Below are 20,868 nucleotides of genomic sequence, written 5' to 3' on the forward strand. Positions count from 1 at the left end.
CCCACAAGAGAAGAGGCACCAGTCACCACGTATTCTGAACTCCTCCAGGTAGCAATCACGATCATTCAGAGAAGCATGCAAAGGATATCAACTATTTGAAAATGGAGGTAAAGGATGATTGCAGAAATTAATGTGTTATGCCCACCAAGATATTAGTGTCATGACCCACACAAGCAATAAAGTTCGAGAAAAATCCCACTTGCTTTCAAATAATGTCCTTGTGAATTAAAGCAGCCAGTTTGGACAAACTGAGGGCAGAGATGAAATACCCTCATTGACCAAGAAATCGGCCACCTCATTAGCCTCTTTGTAGCAATGGAAAAGCACATATTTCAACTTCCAATTTGGAGCTTCAAATTTTTTGAGGGCAGTAATTGTAGTCATTTAATGACTAACTTGTTAATATTCACTTGGAGACAACCAACTTGATCACTGCCACTAGAGCTTTGACTTCAACCATATTGTTTGTACCTTCTTGGATGGATGAAGATAAAGGCTGATATATATCTTCCATAATGGTATCTAAGAATACATCCAATCCCAGGCTTTTTTTGGATTCTCCTTAGTAGCAACATCAAAATTAAGCTTATAAAACTTTGATGTGGGAGCTTCTACTTAATTTACTTCCTATTCACTTTAGACCTCATATTCATAAGTCTTTTGAATGGTAGAAAAATCAAATACCATTGAAATAGAATCTGAGAATCCAATGAAGTGAAACGAGAATTTATTTTCTCTCTTGGTAGTTCTATTCTAATGATTTTAAGATAATGATAGGAAGGTGAAGAGTGATACATATAGGATCTAATGTTTCATATTTTACAATGATTATTTAAAATTTTACATTATTAAATTATTTTTTATATATTTAGATAGGTAATAATTATCAGAAATCAAATAATAAATATAATCAATGAAAGATAGACACAAAATATTTGGTGTGTTATCTCTCAAATATCTTATAATATATATAGATTATTCATGTTAAAATTATTCACCTTTGTATACATTTTCTCTTATAAGACCCCTGAAACAATATTTTAATTTATTTTAAATAAATTTAAATCGAAAGAGACTCAAAATTCTAGGATATAATTAGTAAAATTGAAAATAAGATTTGAACAAATGATTTAGTAATAGGAAACACTTACATGAAGCCAAATAATAAAATAGGTAATTCTCAAGTATCATATTTGTTTATTTTTCAATATCTAAAAATACCCACTTAGTGTTATTTTTCATCAAAATTGAAAAAAAATAAATAACACATTTTTATTTGTGATGCTAAAATGTGGTATATAGAAAGGCATACACATATAATGAGACAAGAAAACATAATGAAAAGCTTAATTGAAAACTAAATTTAAAGATGCAAACCATAACCCTTCCTTGGAATGTCCCATTTCCTCTATTCTTGAGGACCTTGAAGGTGTTGGATTGATTTGCTCTCAGCAGAGCAATGACCTCCAAAGTGGCAACTCAAGAGTTGAGTAGATACTTGATCATGATTGATTATGCAAATGATATGAAATGCATGATCTAAGAAACTAGATTAACATGCTATGATTAATCCAAAATGCTAATTACTAGATGGTTGAAATAAAAATGCCTATAGTAATGATGCTAAAAATATGAATGCAAGGGATCCTTATTGCACCAAAATGGGGGCTATTTATAGGAATTCCAAGGCCAAAGATGAGGTGGTAGGAATCAATGGTCCAGATTTGATATGAAGATATCAAGGGCCGAGATTGAGGAAGTTGGAGAAGAGGTTGGAGGAAGGGACACATGTCATCTCTGTGGTGACAAGTGTCAAGGAGCCTTGCTCATGAAAGGGCAAGTGTCCAAGGGAGGAGACATGTGACAAAAGTGTCATGTGTCTCAAGGGGAGAATATTCACAGCATAGGAGGTTAGGATAAGGAGGTTAGAATGTGCAAGATAGGATAGGGTTAGGTGGAATGGGTTAGGTTAGGTGGTTAAAAGTTAGGAGCCATGTGCTCATTTGAATTTAGAAATTCAAATAATTTGGAAAATGATAATTAATCTCAACAAACTTGAGTTTGTTAATCTTAATTAGGGATTAGAAGAATTGAATTATATGGGGGGGAATTAATTAATAAAAGGGGGATATGAAATGAACTATATAAATAAATCATGTAGATTTATTTACTAGTAGATGAATAGAGAAATTAATCAAATTGCTTGTGAATTCAATTAATTGGGAAGGGGGATTAATCAAATAACCGTGTATTTAATTAACTCTCTTTAGACCATTTTTAGGTGTATACATTATTAATTATGATTCTCTGCAGTAAGGTTCTAGATCATCTATGTCCTATGTATCATCTACCCTTTGTTACCTCTACATAAAATATTATATCATTGCATTAATTTTTTTGTCATTATAGTGTTAGTTGTGTTAGGTTTGCATAGTTAATTACAACATCCCTAAAAATAAATTGTTTGATGTTTTCATCATTAATTACATAAAATTTTCCAAGAAATATAAATTTAGACTTTGGGAACGAAAGTAGAATAAAAAAATTTGGTAGATAAGAATTTTGAAATTGTATCTTTATTGAGTAATTTTAAAAATTCAAATTTTAAAGGATGCAAAATTATAGAATGACATAAGTACATTTTAATTGTAAGTAAAATCAAAATACTTAATTATTATTTTTTGATTTTTTTATCATGATAAATAGATTAATCTATAATAATTCATCTTTGTAATATTGAATAGTAAATTATTAACTTAAACAATATTGAAAATACTAATAATAACTCACTCCATAATTACTTATATAAAAAATATGTAATTAAAATACTCATAACTCATCAATTTTAGAGAAATAATTTAGAAACTACTATTGCAAATGTTTTCTAATACCAATTATTTTCCTAATAATTCTTATTATCATATAGTGAATGTGGTTGATAATGATTTTGATTTAAAAGCTCATAAGTGTTGTGTTTTTGATGGGGTGGTAGTCCCTCCATTTATGGTGTTAGAAGATCCTATTGTTTCTTCTTCCCTTGTTTTGTAGAGTCATGTCAATGTGCCTCATCCTATTAGTATTAAAAAATCTAATTGGCATTTGTTCTACCTTGCTAGACACTCATGTTCTCAAGAATCATGCTTAGTTTGATTCTCATAGAGCACTTCCCCTCCCCCCTCTTCTAACTCAATATATTTGGATTGAACATGTTAACAAAATATATTAAAAAATTAACATACTAACTCTACAAAATATTGATGTGAATGGTTATTGTCATTTACTTATAATGAATAGAATAATTTTAATGCAATGACTTAAGCAAATAAAATAGTATATACATATGCACACTATTAAAGAAATTAGTGCATAATCATAAATTGATTAAATTAAGTACTATCTAACTTGCCTAACATAAATGATCAAATGAAGGAATATTATAGTCCATTACAACTAGATCATTCATATCAAACTTGTACCTCTTTTAGGGATAATTTTGCATTTATTTTAAGTAAATTGATTCAAGACTGAATAATAAAAGTAGAAAAAGGTAGTAATGAATATCCAAAAATAACCATGATAGAATATACTAAGCACTATTATTTTTATATATTGTTAAATATCAGCCAAAATTTATTTAGAAGATGAAACAAGGAAGCTTGTTTTTCTGTTAAATCATAATTATCCTTTACAATTGAATGAATTAAGCATGGAAGATTCATAAGTAATATACTTAAATAATGAAGGTACTCACTTAAGTAATATTTGTGTGCATAGAAAATAGAAGAATATATCAATATATTTTCTGAGGAGAAAGTTCAAATGATCATGCGAAATGAAAATTACAAGTATACTTCAACAATAGTGGAACTTGAAGAAGAGTTAGTTGATGATGTTGTTAGTGGAGCTTGATTATATTCTTATAGTTGATGTAATTAGTGTCCAAGTGGGGAATTGTTGGTAATGGAGCTTGATATTATTGGGTATAGATTATATTTCAGTGTGGGTGGTTGCAAGGTGGGTACCTCTTGTAGGGTCTAGTGCCTACGCACCCTAATGGAGGTTTAGGAGGACTACCCTCAAAAGTCACATTTGGTATATATTTTCTTATTGTAAATTCAGACCATTGATCATTAGGTCAAATATCTAACATAGATATTATGTTGGTATTTTAATGCCCTATAAGGTAAACCCATTTGTGTGTACGCATTTGTATTACAATAGTATATTGTATGTCGAGATTGTGACATAGATAAGATAAAGTTAAACAGTAGACACATTGTACGTTTTACCCCTTCGTTTTTCTATACAAAATAAACAGAGTGATTGTTTCTCTATGGATGTAGCCCATATTGGTTGAACCATGCATATCTATGTTTTTGTGCTAAAATATATACATAATCAACTACTTTAGTTATTAATTTTTCATGACCTTTTTTTTTTTTTGGATCGATAAAAGGCCGAGGTGAGAGAATTTTATTAATTTAAAAAATAGATAGATTTACATTTACACCTCAATTCGGTGTGGGCACTGGTAGGAAAGAATGGAGGGAAGAAAACCTCCGGTCTAGCCCAAATCCCTAAAGGATTAGAAAAATTAAGAATGCAATACAAAATGGAAGTACAAGATCACAAAGGGAACTTGTTCAAAATAATGAAGATTGTATGTAGAAATCCTGTGTAAAGTTGAGCAGTAGATTGCCCATCTCTTGGGGTGATGCTGCCATTTGTGGGCAACAATACTTGCTATTCCTGAAACATAGGGTTAAGAATACTTTGCTTCTTATGCTGCACAAAATCTCGAGAAAATCTTTCACCAGAATGTTAGGAAAAGGAAAAACCGAACAGGTCAAATTATACAATATATCATACCTGCCTGGATGGTCACCCTACTAGGATACACAACTCAAAATATTAGTCTCAAATAATCTCTAGAAACATAATGCGAGGGAGATTACTGATCGAAGAGCATAAACTTAATAAATATTAACGAGGCAAATTCCATAAATATTTCTGCAGAGAGATCGCTGGGAGCCACCATCCTAAATAAAAATGGTTTGAGAGCCTTCAAGGCCCTAATTGAGTGTCATGGGAAAGCTTTAAGTAAATCGAGCATGCCCTTAAGAATGTTGAAAGAACCCTTGAAACTTCCACTGACATCAGAATCCTAAAAGTTATCACCCAAACCAAAGCCATCAGATGAACACACTAACATCTCACCGAAATGTCTAGTTTTACCGAAATGGTACACCTGTTGAATCGAAGAAACCTATCGATGTTTCATCAATAATATAATTTATCGAATAGACTTGGGCCTCGATGAACTTCAAAAGAGACTTATTGAAAGTGCTATTTTTCATCGATAGAAGGTATATCGAAGAAACCAAAGGAGGTTCTGTCGATGAAGCAAGGGTACCGAAGAAACTACGGTATCGGTAGGACATGTAATGAATTCACTGAAGAAGATAGCTCTACTGAAATGATGAGATCGAAGAAACTGGGGAAGGTTTCATCGAGAGGACTATTCGGGAAAAGAAGGGTGTCAAAGAGATAGTAAAGTTATTGGCCGATAGAGAAAGTTTCATCGAGAGATAAAAGGTTGATAAAACATAAGAGAGATTCATCGATATAAAAAAGGTATCGAAGGAAAGGGAACATCGATGAACCTAAGAGGGACTCATCGAAAGCATTGATTCCACCGAAAGAGGATATCGAAGAAAGCAGAGACAATTTTCATCGACGGGAAAAGGCTTTCGAGGAAATAATACCATCGATGCAACATGAAGGAAACTTACCAAAATAAGCGTTCTTATCAAAAGAATGATCATGATCAAATAGAAGGAAGCTACATCGATAAAAGATATCGATAAGAATATGAGTTTCGAGGAGGCTAAAAGTCATGTTACCGATGTGTGTGGTTTTACCAACGCAACTTTATCGAGGAAGATTACTAATGAGCTCATCGATGAAAGATGATAGTGGAAGCAAATCATCAAAAGAAAGATGGCCTCGATGAAACAATAGACCCATTTTTCATGACCATTTTATTAATTAGGAGAATATAATAAAAAAATATACTTTTCTAAATATAAGGTAAACTTATTGAACTTAGAACAATGAGAAACACCTTGATAATCTTACACATATTTAAAAATCATGTTAACACAAATACGAATTTGAGTAGTGATGGACTTTGTCCACCTAAAAAAATATCTTCTACATAGTTAGTTAGGTAAGCTTTATTTTTTTGGTTTTTCTTTTGTTGGTTGTTTAATGACTTTGTTTTAGTTTAATTGTTTGATTTTGTGTTGTGTTTCTAGTTTTGTTTTTTCTAGAGGTCTTTATTTTTTTAAAAAGAATTTCCTAAAAGAACAAATGTTCAGAATTTTGTAGAAGAAAAGTTAGTCTTATTATTTTTTTAAAAATTCTATTATCGTGATTAGAATTATTCCTTGTGACTATGGTTGATTAAATAACTTGAAACATCAATAAAATAGGTCATTGATTTACTAATAAAATTGAATCATTCTAAATGGCTTAAATTATCCACAATGCAAGGCCAAAATTATATTTATGAGAGTAATTATTAAAATTATATTTATGACCCGATATTTCATATGATGTGGGTATGGCATCTCAATTCATGCAAGAGCCACATGAGTTGCATTGAAAAGAAGTTAAGGGAATCCTCCACTACATTCAAAGTACTCACAATATATGGAATTTAGTATGCAACATGAGTGGATATTGACTTGGTGGGATATACAGATTCAGGTTGGGTAGGTGATTCTAGGGATCAAAAGTCTACTTTAGGGTATTGCTGAATACTTGGTTCCATTCTAGTTTGTTGATTAATTAAGAATCGGCCTGCAATTTATCTTTCATCAACAAAGGTTGAGTATCAAGGGGTAGTTAATGCCACCATTGAGGCTATTTGACTTCAATATATTCTGACTAAGTTTGACCAGTATTCCAATAAAAAATCCTACCATCATCTTTTGTGATAATCAAAGTGCTATACAGATCTCAATAAATCCATCTCATCACCAGAAGATAAAGCACATTGAGATACATATGCTCTATATTCAGGCTCTGATTTAGGAAGGCATCATTGATCTTAAGCATTGTTCTATATTAGAGCAGATTACAAACATATTTGTTGGGAAGTTTGCTGTAATATTGTGTTGTCATTGATGTCAACATATTCTTCTATGTATTCTAGTGTTGCAGTCAGATTGGATGAGTTGGTTTAGCCTATATGTTGCCGATGAGCTGATGCGGTTTAATGGGTTTTGAGATACTTGATCTCGAGTTGATTCAGTAGAAGTTTCAGTGGTCTACATATTGATTTGATCAAGTTATGAGGTCTGGTATTAAGGATGTTATTCAATTGTTCGTGTTATTCAATATTCTAGTTTGTGCTCTGTATTGCTCTAGAATTGTAATATCTTTAGTTACAGATGTGTAGGATATAATTTGGACATTGATGTGTGTCCTCAATTTGATTCGTTCATGATTTGGAAGTCCACAAGAAAATATTTCAGGTTGGAAGTCAGTTATGTTGATGTTCTTGAGCTCTAATAGAGAGATGATGATGATTCTAGTAATCTGAGTTGTTGCTGTTGTTGTGGTGTGATTCATATTTGTAGATCATGTTCTATGCGTACTGGTGGTCCTCATTTATTATTGTGCACGTTATTGAATATTTTCCTTGTTCGGTGATGTTTTTCGTGTTATGTGACATTTATGATATGGTATTGTGTTGTGGATGATCGAGGCATAATTGTTGGAGGTCTTTCATATTTGTGGTGGTTGTTTAGGTCTAGATTATGTCTTAGCCGACATTATTTTGGTTCGCATGTATTGTTGTAGCGTGTGAGGTTATTATTTTGTTATTTGTATTAAAATTTTAGCCAACCTATATTTGATGGGTTGATGACTTGTATAAATAAATGTAATAATCATTGAGAGTGATCATGCTATGTGCAAACATTGTATCAATTATTTAGTAGCAGGGAAGTTGTGCGAATTTATGCAAAGAAGTGTGTTGCAAAAAAGATTTGACAGTGAGCTTAATTAGAAATGTGCTCGGGCATATGGAGATGCTATTTTCATAGTTCATATAATTCGGATTGTTGTCCAAATTATTTTTTAAGTCAGTGAGACTTCTTGTAAGGCAGTGAGCCTTCCCTAAGGGTTGTAGCCTTTCTGGGTTTCCTGTATTTGAGCAGTAAGCTCTAGGCAGTGTGCCTGAATGCATGTGCATTCCCCATTGTAATTTTTCACTTACTCATAATAGGGTATTATCTCATTGTGGGTAGGTTCCTGCCGCGGTTTTTCCCTTGGCAGGGTTTTCCATGTAAAAAATCTTGGTGTTATGTGTGTTATTGATGTGGTGTTGTTTCATGCTTTAAATTGTTAATTATCAGATCTGATTTGTGGTTTCAGTTGCTGTAAGTTTTTGGGAAAAATGATTCACCCTCCCCCCTCTCAATTTGCGGCATTGTTACCAACAATTGTAAGGAAACTCAGGTGCAGAAACAGCTTCCTACACTAGTCTCTAGAGGAAAGTATTGTGCAAATTCTTTTAAATCCTTATAATTTCAGATTTGTTAACTACTTTAACAAAGATATTACAACCATATACCATGCATACAGAAAATAGAGAATGACACAATGATTTACCCTGGGGAAAACCTTTCGGTAAAAAACCCCAGCACTCCAAAACCTGTATAATGTATTATCTTCAACACAACGGTTACAACACACTTGCAATGCAAGTTCTTTCAGGAGACAATCGATACTCAAAGACAAATCTAGTAGCATGATATCATACCAACAATACACTCTTTTCGTATCACAGTCTGTAACCCTAAAAAATGCTTATGCGCTTTCCTTTTTAGGGCAACTTCCAAAGATAGCCGTATTGAGGAAGAGTGTATAGTACTCAACTTTATCAGTTGCCACATGCCTTGAATGTCTTCACTTGTCATTGAAATCTCTTAGAAATAGTTCTTACGTGTCATAGGAATCCGTCATAACCATTTCAGCCATGATCTCCTTACATACAATTCAAGATGCTGACACATCAAGTGGAGTGACACATCAACATGCCAACTAGACATGTAGACTCACACTTAATTACATTATTTGCAAGAAATACATTTTACAAAACAAATAATAAGAATAGGAATTATCCAAGGTTGGGACACCTTATTCCTAACAACAATCTTCACCAAACCCTTCACCAAAAGCAAGTTCCTTCATTTGCAAGCTTTGCTTGGGATGTGACAGACATCTACTTCAAGAGGGGCTTCTTAGTCCTTTATTTTCTCTCTCTATTTAGGGATGATATTCCTCTTATGGGGTGGCTTTTTGTTTTTGAGGGGATCTCTATGTACATGGTTACCTAACATGACCTCATTTGTTGGGACCCATCTTTTCGTCCACTTAAGCTACACTTAAGGGGGGATGTTAGTGCAAGATTTTTATTTTTTCTTATGTTAGGGGGTATTTATTTATCTAGACATATTACTTAAGCTTTCTACGGTTATTAGGAGTGGTTAATATGAGGACAAGTGGTGAAATACTTCATCTACACATGTAATTCCCACCTACTCATGGGTAGTTGAGTTACACACCCTCTTTTGGCTTGTTGTGCCACCTCACACAACCACTATTTTGTCATTTCCTAAGTGGGTTATGGGGTAGTCGAGTTTCTCACCCTCTTTCAACTTTATGTGCCACCTTTATAACTCTTTTTTATTTTTATGTAAGGAGGTTATGCCACATGTTTTGGCATTTACCAAGTAGGTAAAACTTTCCACTTTTTATGGGGAGTAGAAGTTAATGGACCTCTTGGATGTATATGCTATTATTTTTCTATATAATAAGCACTATATTCTCACCATCACTAGTTTAGTGATAGCTCGGTGAGAGCCTTCTCAAAATTCTCTTCTTTGTCTTTATTTTTCTCTCATTTCATATTTCTCTTCATTCAATTATTTTGATCTTCGATCATTTGTTGCTTGGAGGTGCATATGATCTATGATCAACATTAGATCCTGGCTCAATTCTCGCTTCTTGCAAAATCCAACATACACAACCATATAGATCGAGGTGCACATATGTAATGGAATTTGGAGTATTATACTTTAAAATTTTTTCATTTCTATTTTTTATTTTTAAAGTCAAAGATAATAGAATACATGTGAAGGAAGGTAGAGGAAAAAAGACTGATTAGCTCTACCTCCAATGCCGAGTGACCAAGTTAAGTTAGCCATTTTCTATGATAAAAATTTGAATTCTTGACTGGTAATTCATGTTTCTTTTGCGTCTTTGTTTTCTTTGTCGTTTACCATTAAAAGATTTTTATTATTTTAAAACAATTTACTATGGAGAATGGCTGAATACTTTATGGCCATCATTACCGGACATTATATATGGGCACTAATTTCTTGTTTGAGTATAGGTATATCAATGGTAATAATGTATATCTTAACAATAATTAGATAAGGGGAACACATTTATTGAAAAACGTATATCTTAATAGTGAGTAGATAAGCGGAGTACATTCATTGATTCTTTTTAAACATGTCAATAGATAAGTGCAAACCATCATTAATGGCTTATTAGGGCGTAAATATGAAAATTAGGAAACCCTAATAAATATGGAAAAATTAAAATTAAAAAATAATTGATCTGACCATAGGAAAACATAGTCTAGTGGCATTTTTTATCACACCTATGTAACCGATTTTGATTTTATATCTGGTTTTTGTAAAGTTGTGGTGTGTGGTAAATGAGAATTTGATTGAACTTCTAAACTAAATCAGAACGGAGAGGGTATGTTGAATAACTAATTGGCAAAGAAATTTTTGTGAAAGATCAGTTATGAGACAATACATTTTTAATAAAAATAATACCTAAAAAATTGCATTTAGGTAGTGGATCCATATATAACTTTTGAGCCAATTAGATTTGAAAAAAGTAATTTTTATAATTTAGAAACTTAAAAATTCAACTTAACTTTTAAAAAATAGAAAAAAATGAAAAAATAAAAGAGTCACAATTTTTATTGAAGAAAAAATTGAGTACAATAGTACTCGTGTAACACAGTTACTACAATGATGAACTATTTGAATAGTTTTATGTAGGAAATCTTGCGTACGTGGATCTTAAACACATCCCTAATGGATGAGGGCTACGATATGGAACTCCAAGAGAGATCCATGTTTTAAATTCTCTGTTTGGTTTCCCTCAACATTGTATTACCCGATATGCGGCAAAGTGATTCTCTGTTTTGGACTAATATGAGATTTCCCCAGAATGATGTGGACGTCGCCTCAACTCTTTTAGTGGGCCAAGTTTAAACCATTCTGTTTAGGCTACTGCTTTGACATCCTTGGTTGATCGGTTGTACTTCATATGGCTTTTCACGAGCTGCCCTGCAGCAAGGGCAGACATGAGAGACAACTCTCCTGCCATAACTGCACCTGCCACTATTCTTGCCAAGTTCTGCGCATTCTCACCAGGGGATGTCCTATTTGCTCCTTTCACTCCAAGCATGTTCAAACATGCCGCCTGTGATGCCAATTGAGTTCCTCCTCCCACTGTCCCCACTTCAATGCATGGCATGGTCACCGAAATATGCAGGTCCTTGCCCCCATTCACCCCCTCCATCATTGTAAGACAGTGGGAGCTCTCCACATTTTGGGCAGGATCTTGGCCTGTTGCAATGAACACAGCTGACACAATGTTGGCAGCATGGGCATTGAATCCTCCCATGGCGCCTGCCATTGCAGACCCAGTCAAGTTCTTGAGCATGTTCAGCTCTAACAACGCTGGAACTGTCGTCTTCAACACCTTGTTCACAACCGTCTCTGTTATGATGGCCTCACACACGACGGATTTCCCACGTCCTTCAATCCAATTCACTGCTGTGGGCTTCTTGTCTGCACAGAAATTGCCTAAAAAACAGAAGCACATTTACAAAATTAGCCTACCCGTTTAAAGTACAATACAATGCAATTACATGGTGTAGAAGTAAAAACCCCGAAAAATAAAAAATCAGAGGACTTGAATTACCAGAAACGCTGATCACATCCATGTCAGGGAACGCAAGTTGAAGATAATCCAAGACATTCTGAACACCCTTTGAGACCATATTCATGCCCATGGCATCTCCAGTGAAACATGAGAATCTCATGTACAAATTCTTGCCTGCAATCGCACATTTGATACCTTGTAGCCTAGCAAATCTGCTTGTCCTGTTGAAACAAAGTGCACCAAAAACCGTATCAGTTATCTTGAAATTATGGCTTTATTTACTGCCCATTGAGCCAATAACCATAAAACTAGGTGATCAATCGTGCATGCCAAATGAAAAAGAGGATCTGGAAGAGAAACACCTACCTATTGAAGATGTCGGAGAGGTTATCAGAGTTCGCGGGAGTCTCAATATAGAACTTGAGCTCTGCAGCCCTCTTGGCACTCTGAAACCTTACAACAGGAGCCCTAGTCATGCCATCTCTGAGAAGAATGCTTGTAGCTCCACCACTCATAAGAATGGCTTTGCAACCTCTGTTGGTGCTGGCCACGAGACACCCTTCTGTGGTTGCCATGGGCACCATGTACTCTAACCCATTGACTAGTAAGGGTCCTGCTACACCCACAGGGATTTGTACATAACCCACAGGCATCTCACAGCACTGCCCAAGAATGGACTGATAATCAAAACCCTCCAATGGCAACCCATCAAGCGATCTCCCAGTCATGATCTCCAAAGCCCTCCTCCTGACAGAGGCAGCTCTCTTGCAGTCCCCAAGGGATGATTCAAGGGAATAGGAGGCTACAGTGCCGTTACATACAGCAGCTGCAATCTCTTCATCCTCATTCTCACCAAGGTTAATTCCCTTGAGCTGGACCTCAGGTTTCTTAACAACAAAATCCTCGTTGTCTGCTATCCCACAGGTTGTTGGAGGGATGTTGAGATCCACCTTCCCAACAAAATCATCATTGCCATTGATAAAGTTTTGGACATAATCAATTCCAAAGAATCCCAGCAGATATATGAAGGAAGCCAAGTGGGTCACAATGGCCACAAGCTCCCCAAAGTTGACAACATGGAGAGGCGTTGAGGTACCCATCTTCTCTCTCCATCTCTTCATCAGGAAATATGATGATGCGAAGAAAACCAGAAAGAAGAACTTGTTGGCGAGTCCCAATGGGAGAAGCAGGGCATCAGATGCCAACATCTTTGAATTCTCATTGTTGTTCTTTCTCTTCACAGAATCATCATCCCTCTTCTTCAACATCGGGAAATCACCGCAGCAATCAGTTTGTCCTCCATTCTTGACAACCATTTTAGAATTTTTCAGACCAGCAACATCCATAGCAATGAGCGATCACAAGGAAGGCTCCGTACTAATGGTTGTTACTTGTGCTTTTCGAGGATCGCTAACGCTGTCAAGGCCTCAAATGCTGGGTTTATTTGTGCATAGGCAAAGAAGCCTGATATTTATAACACGGATGTGAGTATTATTTTCACCATGAAACTCCATAATAATCCTAAAATAAAACCCCACGTTGAAAACTTCCTATTTAATGTGATGTCACATACGATTACAAATGTGCCAAAACGGTCATGGTTTGTATTCAAGATTGGCAGCTTGTCTTTCTAAAATGAAACGTCGAATCCTTGTTTTGTTAACCCCTGCCGGTCTTTCTAAAATGAAATGACTGAATACTGACTGTTTAAACTCTTCTACTCCACCCAGCTTGTGGAATGTTCAATCTGCACGCTAAACGGGTTTGCGGTCCACAAAAACGTGCGTTCAAGAAAGATTTTAGCCCTGGTCATCTCACGTGCTTCCAAGATGTTGAATAGTTTTTCTGTCCATTCAGAAAATTCTGTTGAAAGTCATGGATTCTACGTTACCGAGGTTACGTCAGACGCATTTACTAGCAGATGAAAGTCTGTTATTACCTAAATTAGTGACTGTATGGTATTAATGTATACATAATATCAAAATTTATATAATTGAAGTATGCTTGAATCCACACTTTTAATATTCTCAAAATATTCATTTTGAATGGAAATGGTAATGATCATACTTTGATGCTACATGAATTTTGTATTATAAAATTATAATAAAAAATTATTTAAATATAATTTGAATGACATCTTGAAGTCCAATTTTGTTGTCTTGTATTAATTTTAACTTATATTTTATAATTTTTAGTAATGAATAATCAAAATTAACACTCTTGTCCAAGGGGTTGAGCTTAGTTGGTTAAAGGATTGAGTTCTCAATGTGGAGACCCAAGTTCAACTCTCATGAGGGACACCTTTGTGTGGAATTCTAAGTTGTGACCCTTGGTCTTCCAATTGTTGTTTCTAGTTTGGTGCTTGAAAGGAGCTAGTATGTAATAAGTTTGTAACGTGGATGCTCGAATGAGCAAAAAATGAACTTTGTGATTCTATGATACTTAATACAAAAAAATTAACACTCTTAGTCAAGCATAACCATCTACCTATGTAAAATTTATAATCATTCTCAAGTATCATAGCAGTTTATTTTTCCTTATGTAAAAGCACCCTTTTAATATTATATTTTGCATCAATATCAAGAAAAAAAATTACAATTTTTTAATCATGAGATTCTATATTATAGTTCTAGGCATCCTCCAGAAACAAGTGTGAAAATAATTGCAATGTTAAAAGGCTGTTGGGAATATCTTGTATAGTCAAATGATGCGTGGTAACATTTTTATCAGATTTATAAACTAGTATCTTATATGTATATGTTTTGCTAGGTGATCAAAACTGATACTATCTTCAGCTCTTCATAATCTACTACTTTGCTTTGGTAAATTATATTTAATATATATAAAAAGTACAAAGTCGTGTCACACTTTTGGTCAATTTATCAGCACAAGTGAATTTAAATATTTCTAAGATATTTCCATAAATTTCTATTTACCATTTGATGGTTTTGTATTCTACTTATCCAATTTATAGGATACTAGAGGTGTATTGGATAATGACGTTTGTAGTTTCTATTACACTATTGAAATCACTCTAGGTCTTTGGTTGATGATACTCTTGTAAAGACTCTCTCTACAATTGTATTGTAACTATTTTTACATTAAATAATAGATTGAGCTACTTTGGAATGTGAGGCTGTTTTGTGAGGTGTTTTTTAATCATGTACAATTGTGTTGTATGGTTTTGATTATTTTTTATGTGTTTATCCTAAATATGTAATTACAAAGATGTTAATTTTACATAGTAATCTCCACTAAGATTATTTTAGGAAGGATTAGATTCATATCATAATTCTAGCAACATACCAATAATATTAAATCAACTCAAAAAAAAAAATGTTATACTCCATGTTAAGAACCAATACATACGTGAAGCTCAAACCAGGAACCATTTTAAAAAGAAAGACATTCGCAACACCACAAGAGGCAGAATGCCCAAACACATTAAAGTCAAAATTCCAGCACCCTTCTTTTCTCTTGACCCTCTTAACTATTATCATCATATTATTTACATGTGTCATAGTTCATAAACTCCATATTTAACCACCTGAACTTGGGTGCCTAAATTTATCTTCATTGAACCCATTCATAGATGCTCCATAAGAACTTACCAAGCCTATCACAATTTTATTCGTGATTTTAATGTAATCTCCCCCTTACATCTTCTTGTGCATCATAAGAATATTTTGTATATGTAACTCCTAATATGATGAATCAAGATTATCTTACACACCTTCTAAGATGATGACACACATTTTTTCTTCTTAACAAATTTGCTACATCTCAACCATTTTTTTTCTTATGCATTCTCTTATGGTTTATTCTTTTAGAAACATTCTATGAAGTGTGCACCTTCTTGATAAAAATAAATTGTCTTCTACCATAAATCTAACAAAACAATAACAAATACAAATATGCTTTGTTTGTGTACAAGAAATCTTTAGCTTTTGGCCATGTTGACTTCATGTTAACTATCATCTCTAATCAATAGTACATCTTGTTTTAGGCCAACATGTTCAAACATAATCTTTTAATCTATGTTACCATTTATAGGAATAAGTATTTTCCATGTACTCAAATTTAATATCCAAAATAGAAACAATAGGTTTCCTCTTGTACATATAAATAACTACACCACTAATTGTGGTTAAATAGATAACCACTAGTGGCTATCCTATTATCAATATCTCTAGACCAATATGCATCAAGAAAACCCTATATGTTTTCAGTAGTTAGCCAAATTGAGTCATCCTTGGTCAAAACATGAATAATCCATAGTGCCATGGAGATATTTGAAGAGTCTTTCTATCGTAGTTGGGTGCTATTTTTTTAGATTTGACATAAATCTAGTTAGAACTCCCATTTTTTAGGTAATATATACTCTTGTATAGACCGTCACATACATTAGCCTCCCAACAATATTAACATATTAAACATGAAACATTTTTTTGCATCTCAACTATTTTCTTAGGATACTGTTCTATTACTAAATTGTTCCCATATAGATAAGAAAATTTATTGTCTTACTATCATGCTTCCTAAAACAATAAAAATAAATCTAAAATTGAAATTACCTCTCTATATGGAGGTAGAGGAAATAATTAGTCATTTATTGTTGAATTGCAAATTTGCATAAGTGCATTAGTCTTGGATATGCAGATGGATTGGATGGTGTGGGCTTCTTCAGATGGACATTTTGGTTCACTTTGAGACTTGGCTGCAACTACACAAACAAATATTATTCACAATGGTTTATGAGTGTTGAGTCCATACATGATAATATAGTATTTGATGGAAATAAAGTAACAAGAGGATATTTAGTGAAAATATTCTAGCAGTGGAGAAGGTTATCGAGCACATTGAAATGGGGATTAGTAAAATTAGCTTTTCTAAAGTAGGTGCATTTGATTCCAAAACTAAGCTCTTCACACACTGGGATGAAAAGATGATGAAAAAATAATTGTTGCCTATAAGTTTGGATGTCTAAGAGAAGAGTGATAAATCAAATGATCAAAATAGGGATAAAAGGGTAAATGGTTCTCCCCACCTATTGACAAAATCAAAGTAAATTTTGATGAGGCTTTGAAGAGAAACATAAGGGCTTCAAGAGAAAGATGCATAATTTGAGATGATTACAAGAATATAGTTTGGGCCTTATCCAAGAAAATTCCTATGGTAATTAACAATGAAGCCAAAATAAAAACCCAAACTCATGTTATGTTAACAAAAGAACACTCAAATGATGGAAAAGTGAAGACGACTTTATGAACAATATTCACCTATTATGATGTAGGAGAACAACCAGGTAAAATTTCCAAGGGCTACTAGAATACATTAGTCATGCATTGGACAATTTACATGAATTCTTGATTAGACATGTCCATTGAGAGGCTAACTCCTCGACAAACTCTCTAGCAAACGATGACATTAATTAGAAAGAGGAAAAAATAATTATTGACTAGAAGAGTGCTAAAAGTTTCATTAATGAGGTTGCCTAAGATTAAGATTGATATGCATTCTCACAAATAAGTGAAGAAAAATTGAGGTGGCCAATCTATGTAGGTCTACATATATTTCTTGACATAGAATGGTTTCACAACATTTGTTGGTTAGAGTTACTAATGGCTATCAATTAAATAAAAGGAGAGGAATATGAAGGTAACCTATGAAAGAGTGACTGGTGGCTTGTGTAGAGACTAAATAATGCATCTAGAATAATTATGGAGAACTACATCTATGAGAACAAGGATAAGGATCTCTTGGTTTAACTACATAGAGGTTTTTGAATAAGGTTTTACCATGGAGAGACAACTATTTAATAAATATATTCATAGGCAAATAATTAATAAAGGTTGAAATGTGCATGATAATCATTTGATTGAAATGTGTTTGTAAAACTTCATACATATTTTGGGCAAGCAGGTATGGAAATATTGAGCACAACCTAGTATATTTAAAAGAATATAGGTGAAATAGCTTTGTACTTAATGAAACATTACACAATTATGAATAATTTTGGTTACCTAGATGAAATAGAACTATAAATTTAAAAGATTTAAGATTTGAAATAGAACTATAAATTTAACAAATCCCTTTATCTATTAGAAATTGGTTTGATGAAATACAACTATGATTATTTCCAAAATCTAAGAGATTAAAAATAAGCAAAAGATTTCTCAAAATAGACCATTGAATAATCGAAAGAAGATGTGTACAAATAGGTGAGAGTGCCTCCACCAGAGGAGGGATATAATCTTTCAACTATGAGTGGCGGCTAAAACAACCCAAGGAAATAGGGTGATCTGTTGAAGCCCATTTGACACCACTCACAAACCTATAACTAACTGAACACCTCATGAGTGTAGGTGTCAAGTCACCTAACTAGGCTTAAAAGCCTATGCCGACATCTAGGTGGAATATGCTTATGAGGTGTCCAGGTTATTGAGAGACTGTGAGTGGTGCCAAATATTATTTGACACATCTCCCTTATTTCTTGGGTTGTTTTAGCCACCACTCATAATTGAAGGAGTCCATCCCTCCTTTGGTGGAGGCACTATCACCTATTTGTACTCATCTTCTTTGCATTATTCAATGGTCGATTTTGTGCAATCTTGTGCTTATTTTTAATCTCTTAGATTATGGAAATAATCACATGGTATCAAAGAAAAAAAGAGTTTTTTTAAGTGAAGACCTGAATAAAGGGTTTGTACAGTCATTTTGTGTTGCCCTTGTGTCGCACCCCTACGTTGGTCCCTACAATGGAGGCACCCTTCACAGGCTGCGCAAAAGGTTGATTTTGTATAATCTTGTGCCTATTTTTGATCTCTTAGATTCTGGAAATAATCACCTGGTATCAGAGCAGATGTGTACAAATAGGTGAGAGTGTCTCCACCAAAGGAGGGATAGACTCCTTCAACTATGAGTGGTGGCTAGAACAACCCAAGGAAATAGAGTGATTTGTCGAAGCCCATTTGACACCACTCGCAAACCTACAACTAACTGAACATCTCATGAGTGTAGGTGTTAAGTCACCTAACTAGTCTTAAAAGCCTATGTGAACGTCTAGGTGGAATATGAAGTACACTAACACCCCCCCTTAAGCATAGCTTACGTGAGTACAATGAAAAAATGGGTCCCAACTGCTAGCCTGTTGAGGTACCCATGAACAACGCAAATGAAAATGAGTCCCGACCATGAACCCTAATAAGGTACTCATGTGCAAAGCAATATCTCATAAATGGAGTAAGATAGAAAACCCAGTGGGAAAAAGACATCCTCCAAAAGAGAGACAATAATATTTTCCTCTTGTTGTGATTCTCCTAATTCTTCATCTTTAACTTGCATTTGGCTCCATGTATTGCATTTGCTCCAGAGGCATAATTGACAGATAGAGTAGATAGAGCACATTGCATTTGCTCCAGAGGCATAATTGATTGATAGAGAAGATAGGCCACACATAATTTTGATGTACAATTTCTGGAATAGATTTTGTCACAATTCTCTCTATGACTTCCCCTTTATAATATTTGTGATTTCCCCTTTTAGTGCATATATTGCATACAATTTTACATACTACGCCCTTTCTCGCCCCTCTGCTTGCAAGCCTTTGTCGTGGGCCGTGGGAGGTCGACTTCGTAGGAGGTCGACTTCCCTGCGAAGAAGTGAGGTCGGCAGCAGGTGATGGTCGCCAATGGAGCCCCGATCACAAATTTGACGCACACGACTTGCACTGCCTGGGCACAAGAAGAGACACAGGTTAGCCGAAATGGATTAACGCCGCCCTCTATCTAATGGGTTCAAAGAAAAAACTTGTAAAGTGTAGTGTGAGAATTGTAGTCAAACATTGTATTCAAACACTTTTGAAAATGAAAAAGATATACTTCGTTACGCCTTCCCTAACTTTAATAAATACAAAACAAATGACTGAATACTGACTGTGTAAACTCTTGTATAATGTTCAACTTGCACACTAAATGGGTTTCTAGTCCAGAAAAACGTGCATTGAAGAAAGATTTGTTTTCCCTGAAGCGGTAAAAGGAATTGGAAAAATTCAGAAACATTTTACCTAGCTCTTGTCATCTCACGTGTTTCCAAGATTTTGAATACTTTTTCTCTCCATTCAGAAAATTCTGTTGAGAGTCATGAATACCCATTAACGAGCAAATAAAAGTCTGTAATTTATTGAGATATCATGGCCGGCTGGCTTTATTGTCGTCTATGTTATCTTATAAAAATATTCAAGACTTACCTGGTTTTCATTCATTGTACTTGGTACAAATTGTGGTTTACGTATATTTGGAAAGTAACACTTAACAAACGGTGAGGAATTGGTTTTGTTTTATTTCATTCGATTTAAATAGCTAATGTAATGATTGTATGGTATTAATATAAGCATGTCAGAATTTAGATAACTATAATATACTTGAATGCACACTTATAATATTGATCTGAATTATGGATTCGGATGACAACACTTAGTGAGAACCTGCAGTATTGTGGATTTGTTTACATGAACAAGATAAACGTAAAATTGAAGCAAGCCAAAAAGTAATCTATTCAATTCGAAAATCCAACATATATTAGTTCATGAGATTCCAAGGGTCACCAAAACCCCTTGAGAATCGAAACCCAACAGTCACATCTGTTTATTTACATAATAAAATCTAAAACTACGAAAATTTCAAAAAACTATATGAAATTTTGTCTTAACTTTAACTAGGCATAACTTTCTATTGAGGACTCGAAATTACGAGCCGTTTAACTCGTTCGAAAGGTCTCCAAGAGTTGAAGGTGAAGTCTTGAAAAAGCGTGGCAACAATGTTT

General features: G+C 34.1%; 1 protein-coding gene across 1 annotated transcript; it reads right to left on the minus strand.

The window, feature by feature from the left end:
• Nucleotides 1-11,046: 11,046 nt before the first annotated feature.
• Nucleotides 11,047-13,469, minus strand: LOC131071063 (3-hydroxy-3-methylglutaryl-coenzyme A reductase 1-like). Its single transcript, XM_058006756.1, has 3 exons — nt 12,412-13,469; nt 12,085-12,266; nt 11,047-11,966 (listed from the first exon to the last, which is right to left on the minus strand). The coding sequence occupies exons 1-3, from the start codon at nt 13,389-13,391 to the stop codon at nt 11,380-11,382; spliced, it is 1,749 nt and encodes a 582-aa protein (XP_057862739.1). The 5' UTR covers nt 13,392-13,469; the 3' UTR covers nt 11,047-11,379.
• Nucleotides 13,470-20,868: the final 7,399 nt, after the last annotated feature.

Source organism: Cryptomeria japonica, chromosome 4, assembly GCF_030272615.1.
Source record: "Cryptomeria japonica chromosome 4, Sugi_1.0, whole genome shotgun sequence".
NCBI lineage: Eukaryota > Viridiplantae > Streptophyta > Pinopsida > Cupressales > Cupressaceae > Cryptomeria > Cryptomeria japonica.

What these genes read in the sequence shown, in the direction of transcription:
- LOC131071063 (XM_058006756.1), bottom strand. Translation starts at nt 13,391, where the DNA reads ATGGATGTTGCTGGTCTGAAAAATTCTAAAATGGTTGTCAAGAATGGA. An exon ending in CTCTCCGACATCTTCAATAG is followed by an intron (nt 12,267 to 12,411) that starts GTAGGTGTTTCT and finishes TTGTTTCAACAG; the next exon opens with GACAAGCAGATTTGCTAGGC. An exon ending in GGATGTGATCAGCGTTTCTG is followed by an intron (nt 11,967 to 12,084) that starts GTAATTCAAGTC and finishes TCTGTTTTTTAG; the next exon opens with GCAATTTCTGTGCAGACAAG.